General features: G+C 38.0%; 1 protein-coding gene and 1 long non-coding RNA gene across 2 annotated transcripts; both read right to left on the bottom strand.

The window, feature by feature from the left end:
- Window positions 1-1,591: 1,591 nt before the first annotated feature.
- On the bottom strand, window positions 1,592-3,868 carry LOC123870313. Its single transcript, XR_006797051.1, has 2 exons — window positions 3,438-3,868; window positions 1,592-3,283 (listed from the first exon to the last, which is right to left on the bottom strand). It is a non-coding gene; the product is annotated as an uncharacterized LOC123870313 (long non-coding RNA).
- A 1,357-nt stretch (window positions 3,869-5,225) lies between these two features.
- Window positions 5,226-8,229, bottom strand: LOC123870307 (BTB/POZ domain-containing protein KCTD16). The gene has a single exon (XM_045913551.1). The coding sequence runs from the start codon at window positions 7,503-7,505 to the stop codon at window positions 6,804-6,806; it is 702 nt and encodes a 233-aa protein (XP_045769507.1). The 5' UTR covers window positions 7,506-8,229; the 3' UTR covers window positions 5,226-6,803.
- Between the last annotated feature and the right edge of the window lie 237 nt (window positions 8,230-8,466).

The following is an 8,466-nucleotide window of genomic DNA, read 5'->3' on the forward strand; positions in this document are numbered from 1 at the left end:
TGAATCTCGCGGTATGTCACATGTCGATCTTCCTCAATCAGCTTACGCACAGCATCAACGTTTTCTTGGGTGACTGCAGTTTTTGGACGACCTTGACGGGGATCATCACTGAGCTTGACACGTCCACGTTGACATTCAGCAAACCAGCGATAAATTGTGGTTTTGGATGGGGCTTCATCACCAAATACAGAAATCATCCGGTCAACACACCGTTTTTGTGTTAAACCACTTCGAAAGTCATAATAAATCATCGCTCTAGAATTTTCTCGCGTCAATTCCATTTTCTCAACGACTAAACAAGTTTGTCAAGACATTGTGAAAAGACCGAGAATCTTTTTTTAAATAAATAAATGGTATTCGATTTTTAAAACCAAGGAGTTTTCAATTAAAAAGATTTTAATATGACAGGGACAGTGGAAATATTCCATTCCCGATACTTTTAGTGCAGCCTATGTAATAGTTTTTGATTTATCGTGCAAAATATTGGAAAAATACCCGAGTACGGAACCCTCAGTGCGCAAGTCTGACTCGCACTTGGCCGATTATTTTTCTTCTAGTCTAGGTCTTGCTCTTTGTCATTAGTCAGTCTTGTTCTCATCTATTGTTTGCTAACATCAAGGGTCGACTCGTGAGGTAAATAAAACAAAGACGGGGGCTCTGGAATTATTTAGCAGCTTCCGTATTGTTCTCTACTTTTGAATAGGCGTTGATAAACGGACTCATTATATTGTAGAGCAATAATTATTCACTTATTCCATGTTTCGGTAGTAAATGAAAATTTAAAAAGCCCCCGACACAAAAACCTCTATAAGAAAACTAGAAAAGAGCTGATAACTTTCAAACGGCTGAACCGATTTTCTTCGATTAGGTATAGCTAAGAACTAACTTATTAGGTTAGGTATAACTTAAAAAAAACTAAATAAAAATCGGTTCATTCGTTTAGGAGCTACGATGCCACAGACAAATACACAGCTACACACGTCAAACTTATAAACACTCTTTTTGGTAAAGAAGTCCGAACCAGTAGGACAAGTTCTATCTACTTACTAACTCTAAACTTACTTTTAACTAGATGATGCCCGCAGCTTCGCCAGATTCGCAGATTGGTCAGATCTCCTGCAGCATCAGGATTGAGGAGTTGGAATCCTAATTTTTTATGGAACAATGTCGCAAAGTTCCTTTATCGATTAAAAAAATTACGCAAATCGGTTCAGAAATCTCGGAGATATCAGTGTAGCTACCTAGGTACATAGGTAGAAAAACACGACTCCTCCATTTTTGAAAGTCGGTTAAAAATGAAGTCTATGTTACTCCTGGGTTAATCCTCTACCTACTTAGCTGTGAAAGTCCCGTCAAAATAGGTTTAGCCATTTGGAAGATTATCCCGTTAAAACAGACAGACGCTTCAATTTTATTTATTAGTAGATAGATATATGGATGTTTAGATGATCCGAGCAATGAGTTTCGACTTTCGAATCAATAAACTACTTACGTTTCTAACCCTAAGGTTACCTTAACCTTAGAACCTAAGGTAACCTTAGAAGGTGGGTTTCTACTCCCTAGGGCTTAAGGTCTAAAGAAAACCATTTAATTCTAAGAAATATTAGGTTTATTTTCTGACAAATCGTAAGACCATCGGTATTACTTGGCTTCATTTTCAAAATTTCAATTGTATTTTTCTAAAACAATTTTTTATGTCTTATTACGAAAAGAGTAAACAATTTATACATGTTACAGTTTCATAAGTTTTTTCAATAGTAACAAGATAATACTATGTTACGGATAAAGTTTTCAGGGTGAACAAAGTTTAAACTGCCTGGGTTTGCACACCCTGAGAACTTAAGCAGCACCTACAGATACATTAAAAGAACTGTTAGCAGAATTTGTAACGCGTACAGTAACTTAAAAAATTGCGTAATTCAAAACTTCGCTTCAGGTTCTGGCACATATTTATCTAGTTCAGATTTTGCAAATTGCATCCCATTTCTAAATTTTCCATAGACACAATGATACTAATAGACAAAATAATCTGTACCCAGAAGGTATTATGGGATGTGTAGGAATGGGAAATTCCTCAACTTGAAACTTAAAGACACCGCGTGAAAACTGCCGAACCGGTCAAATCATCTTGTCCCGCCCTAACTGCCTTAGGCCAGTATCCACTGACAATGAAAATTGCAGAAGTTACTTACTTCCCAATGAAAAAAATTGCAGAAATCAACATGCTGTTTATAGACCACATTGTCAGTTCTGACTTCTGCAAGTTTTACTGCTAGTGGACATTTGGTCTTAGAATTAGCTCAAATGGGCAAAACAGATCATTTAACTAGATCCTCATGGCAAAGTTGTTAGCGAGGGGTACTTACTGATTTTGAATTCGCCTGGTACTGGGCGACCCACGTAAATTTTGAACATAAATATTAAAACTATTATTGTAATCTAATGATATGCCTGCGATTGTTAAATTCGACGTGGCTTAACGCCTGAGAACAACCGGCAAAGTTTTATAAAGTTTCGAAAAGCTGTGAAGTATCTATGTACTATAACTACCTAGAACATTTAAGTAGGTACGTCGGGATGTCTTACAAATTCTTAGCTAAAGTTGCGATTCCGTCTGAGAAAAGTTTACTGTCGAACTTTTTTATACTGACAAAGAGTATTATGTAGTGTTCTTAGGTTTTTAGAATTTGTATACAACTTCTAAAAGCATTCCCACATTACCCTATAAGATATACGTAAAATGTAGTTGTGATTTGGTTATTTGTAAAGATATTCCAAGTTACATTACAACTTTGCAATTGCCTCTTGTTCCACGCTTGTCAAATACTTAGGTACCTACCTAGAATACTTAGGTACTTGTACTTATACTATATTATATGCAGATATATAGTAGATAGATCATTCAGTTTGTCGGAGTACGCCCGACTAGTTTTGAACCCGTTCGGGATTCTTGTGTCAAGACGCATGATTCACAAACTGACTCAAATTAAATTATTTTTATTCAATTAGACTTTTACAAGTTCTTTTGAATCGTCAAAAGCATCTACCACTGGTTCGGAATGCCTTTCCTATCGAGATTTATTTTAAGATTGGCGCGATGAGTCCCACACCGAGCTAAAGACGACTCCGAAAGGATTCAAAAGTCGGCCACAGTCCGACAAACCCACTTCAGTACAGCTGGTCTATATTTATTTGTTGGATTTATTTATTTGTTGGTTTGGTGGAGCATTACTCGTGTAAATGCGCTCTTTTAGCTTCGAAAATCTCTACTTATCGTTACGAACTTACTATAATACTTGAAAAGAGCAACCGCCGAGTTTCTTGCTGGTTCTTCTCGGTAGGAACAGCATTCCGAACCAGTGGTAAATTATTTTGACGATTCGAAAGTACTTGTAAAAGTTTACTTGAATAAAAATAATTTGAATTTGAATTTGAACAAAGTTATAAGCACGTGCACAATATGTCTTACATTTTACGGGCTCAAATATCAAATCGGATAATTTGGGAATGCTGAAGATCTAAGTATTATAAGAGCAGTAGTTGTACTCTCATTTACTATTAATTTAGGTACATTTTATTCGCGCTTTTTATCGATTAACGTTATGAAACATTTATTACAAGTTTACAACTATGTATAAAGAGATATCAACTTCTATAGAGTAGAAAATGGTTCGATCACAACTCATTAGATCGGCTCTTAGATAAATCGGAAGAGTTAGGTACTCAGTACTCTTTATAAATTTAATGATAAACAAAAACTGTAAATAGATTAATTAGGCAGATCTTCGCCTAAATAATAGGTATTCAGGTATAATCGCGCTGTAACGACTTTCAATTTAAATAATTGGTGTAATTTAAAAGTCCGTTCGAAAAAATTTTCAAAAGAAAAATAAAACCGACTTCAAAACCAAAAACACTAAAAAGTAGAAAATAATTTTTGTTTAGCTACACATGTAATGTACCTAGGTATGAAGTCGAGCGAGCATATTAAAACAAAATTAGAAATCCAAGAGTGAAGCTCGCCCGACTTTATACCTAGGTACATTACATGTGTAGCTAAACAAAAATTATTTTCTACTTTTTAGTGTTTTTGGTTTTGAAGTCGGTTTTATTTTTCTTTTGAAAATTTTTTATTTCACAATTTTTAGTGGCCCCACTGTACTATAATATGCTATGCCCAGTTAAAACCCTACTGTTTACTAAGCTATTACACTGATCGCGAGCAATTTGCTCTTATCCATTGAGGAGTTCTGTTCTCCATCTCCGAAGATATTCATCAGATCTTCACCAGATTTATATGGGACCACCTGCACAATATACCCTTTCAAACAAAAAAAAAAATTTCCAAATCGGTCCAGGGGTCTTTGAGTAATCGGGGAACATACATAAAAAAAAAAAATAAAAAAAAAAAAAAAGATCCTGACGAATTGAGAACCTCCTCCTTTTTTGGAAGTCGGTTAAAAAGGGTAGGCAATAAGCCTATCTATTGCATTACTCCAAGTAAGAAATACCTATATTCGACCCGACATTTAAACCAGGGATTGCTTATTAGATATTTAGATATAACCCGATTTAATAGGTAGGTACACAGAGCTATTTTACAGGCACTGGTAACCTTTAGAGGGCGGCCCAATACCTATCTAAATTGAAACTTGAAACAACTAACATAACTTGTGCTAACAAGAACCCGGGAGTCCGTAGAGGTAAATTCCTACTTGATAAAATCTGAAACTTATAAGATAATTTTTCTGCGTTGCCTACTTCAAAATAGCAATGGCATCTTAGTGAAGATAAAAAGAGAGGTAAAACTGTGGTGCTGGCAGGATTTTTCCGAAAGCTCTTTTCGAAACAATACCAGAGAATGCCATTGTCATAAATTGCCAGAAATGCCAATGTCGTATCGTAGTCGTAGTCGCGATCGTGAACCTAATACGAATCTGTTCAGCTGGCAAGTAATTTTTTTTTAATAGCGAGTAGCGATTAGGTGAGACATCTGATTTTCAAGCATTTGCAGCACCAGAGGAGCCGCCAATGCGTTGCCACCCTTTCAGGAATTTGTTGAACCACCCCTTGAATGGGGTTATGTTGAAATCTAGAGGGAACATTGAACCCGAAGGGAGTTGGTTCCATAGTTTGCATGTACGTAGAAAAAAGATATGGCACAACGAGCGGCCGAAGTGCACCAGGCACCCAGGTGCCTTAATCGGTTTGCCATAATCTTTTTATTTTTATTCAGACCCAAATTAGCCCTTGAGCAATCTCCCCTGGTGGTAAGCGATGATGTAGTCTAAGATGGAAGCAGGCTAACCTGGAAGGGATATGGCAATTTTCATTAAACCCATAAGAACTCCTTTGGTTTCTACATGGTATCGTACCTGAACGCTAAAATCCGGCAATGCGAGAACTGTATTAGCTAATAACGTTTTATCAACCTCTTCATTTCTACTGACTCTCGAGCCCTTGAAAGTACAATCGGAGTTATAAGTTTCTAACTCCAATTGCCGGTGGCTGTATAAAAACCCGGTCAAGTGCGGTTAGGATTCGCACACGAACTATTTTGAAATTCGCCATCTTGGGTTTTTATTATTTATTGTTACAGTGGTAACAGAAATACGCATTGGGTAAAAATTTCAACTCCACCTATTACGGTTCATGAGATACAGCCCGCTGACAGACAGACAGCGGAGGCTTAATAATAGGGTTCCGTTGAAACCCGTCAGTTACGAAGCCTTAAAAACGGAATTCTTGGCTAAATATTCACCTCGTTCAAAATACGTAGGTACATAATTTATGAAATCCTTAGACTAAGTACTATTATAAGTCAATGGTGAAATCAAAACGTTCATTATGCATTAAATTTATATAGAGTACGACTTAATGGCAAAACTCCAGAAAAAGTTTCCCATCATTCCAAAGATACAATACAAGGACCAGTTTAATAAAATTTGAATAAAACAATAACAGTTGACCCGTAGATAAAATTTGTAAAACATTTTAAATTCAGCTGAAGTCTGAATACAATATTAACGTACATAAAATGTATTATTGTAAAGATAAAAATATATATATCTATGAAAATTTAACTAAATCGTTACAGTTTATTTATATTAATTTTTTAAAAGATACATTTGAAAGTGTACAACTAAGAAAACAAGATAAAATGTTTAAGAATTTAACATTAGTTAGGTACTGAGAATGTGTAGATTCCAAAGCTTTACCTACGCAATCCCAAAAATACATCGTTAATTTAATTAATTAATCATTAAGTATAATAAAAATCCTTTATAAAATAGATAATACGATAGAAATACTTAGAATTTGTTACAGTAAACAAGACCAGCTCTAAAAGGAGGTAACTTCTACATTTAATATTTATACATTTATTCTAATACATTTATGTTTTAACTACTTACTTATTTGATACACGAATACATTTAAGTTCGATTTATCTACATAAATATCTACCTATATCTATGTAAACATGTCTTTATCATAATAATCTTTCAATATATCAATATTTCTAGTACGATATTAAACGTACCTAATAATTGTCGAAACAGTTGAATATTTTGTCGTTGAGTAAAAAATAAGAAGACAAAAGTTTTCGCAAGTTTTTCTTAAATTATATAGTATTAGTTGAAAATACACAGGTGATAAAGAAATATAAAATTTCGGTACGATGTTTACTATGTTACCTGCGAGCTGATATCAATTAGAACATTTCAAATGCAGCGGCTCAGCCACTGAAGTCTTGCACTCCAAACTTTGCCTCAGCAAATTCAGTATCACATTCGGCCGGGCAGTTATTCGCGTACGAACACAAATTCGTTGTAGTGGTTCCAGCGATTCTCCTCGGAGTCGACTCCAGGCTTGAGCTCAGCGGCGCCGCCGGCCGTGCCGCTCCCGCAGCTGGCCGTCAGCTTGAACCCCTGCTCTTGTAAGTTATCAAACGCCTGCTCGATGAACGAATGTTTAAGGAAGAACCGGGAAGTGTACCGGTCGGCCAGACCGTGGTCGGGGTCTCGGGATTCGTTCAGGGTCTCGCCGAAAACGTCCCGGCACAGCGTCACTTTCCCGCACACCAGAATCCGCGACAACTTGCGGAATTTCACATCTGCGAGCCCGTCGCGCCCGAAGGCGAAGCTCCCGCGGTATCCGACGGTGATACAGCCCTTTTCGCGATTAGGCGGCCGCGGATCGGCATCTCGGACCGCGTTTTCTAGTCCGACGAGTCTGTAATGCCTGGCTTCGCGCGCTAAGCGTTTGTGCTCGCGAAAACACTCGGGCAAGACGAGCCCGCCGTCTCGGAGATAGTCGAGGACGTATCTGAAGAGGACGCCGTCGCGGTCGAAGAAGATGCGTCCGCGGGCGTCGCGCGGATGGTCGGCGTCGCGCAGCGCGACCGCCGGCAGCGAGTCCGGCTCGCGCAACAGCGTGTCGCGCGTCGTGGCGTAGTGCACGCCGCCGACGTTCAGCTCGAGGACCTCGCACGGCGCGTCCGCCATGGCTGGAGAGCGAGGGCGCAGTGCCGCGACTGCGCGCCCCTCTGACCCACTTCGCGAGCCGCCCGCACCCGCGCCCTCCCATCAATAACACACGCCCGGGTTACTGACTCGGACGTAATCATTTCCTACCCCTTCGTTTCGAACTCGTCGTGAGAGCCTTCGCTGACCTTCGAGGTCGACAGTTACTATCAGCTAACAGATGGTTTATTATTTCCGAAAACTTTGAGAAGTTGCGACACATTGACGGCCGCTGTTTACAGGAGAACTCTGGACTATGCACTGAATCAACAATTTACAACGCAATGTTTACTCAATGAGCTTTTGTTTTCGTCTTTCGGAGTTGGAAATTTTAACGCTTTTCCTTTTATTTCAGGAAGCTGAATGTATAAAAATAGCTTTCGAGTTTTAAAATTTAATCTGAAACCGCTAATTTAATTAAGTATTTCCTATTGTAAATAACGTAATTTAAACCGAAATTCTGCGTATTTCGTACTTATAATTCGAGTATATTTGGTTTCGAACAAATTAATTTCCTTTAACAAACGTAATTAACTTCTCGGGAACATTATAATATGTACTAACCGTACTAACCTATTTTATTTTTGTTGTAGCATATCTTTAGCATATTTGATTTCAATATAACGAATATCTATCTCACTCACATACCAACAGGAAAACAATTTCCTTCATTTGCATATTGAGGGTAGAGCGTGCGCCGGTTTTTTAAAATCACACTAATATTATAAAAGCGAAAGTTTGTATGTGTGTGTGTGTGTGTGTGTGTGTGTGTGTGTGTGTGTGTGTGTGTGTGTGTGTGTGTGTGTGTGTATGTTTGTTACTCCTTCACGCAAAAACTACTGGACGGATTTGGCTGTTTGGAATGGAGATAGTCAATATCCAGGATTAGCACATAGGCTACTTTTTATCCCGGAAAATCAAAGATTTCCCACGGGATTTCAAA

Source organism: Maniola jurtina, chromosome 12 (assembly GCF_905333055.1).
Source record: "Maniola jurtina chromosome 12, ilManJurt1.1, whole genome shotgun sequence".
NCBI classification, from domain to species: domain Eukaryota; kingdom Metazoa; phylum Arthropoda; class Insecta; order Lepidoptera; family Nymphalidae; genus Maniola; species Maniola jurtina.

What these genes read in the sequence shown, in the direction of transcription:
- LOC123870307 (XM_045913551.1), bottom strand. Translation starts at nt 7,505, where the DNA reads ATGGCGGACGCGCCGTGCGAGGTCCTCGAGCTGAACGTCGGCGGCGTG.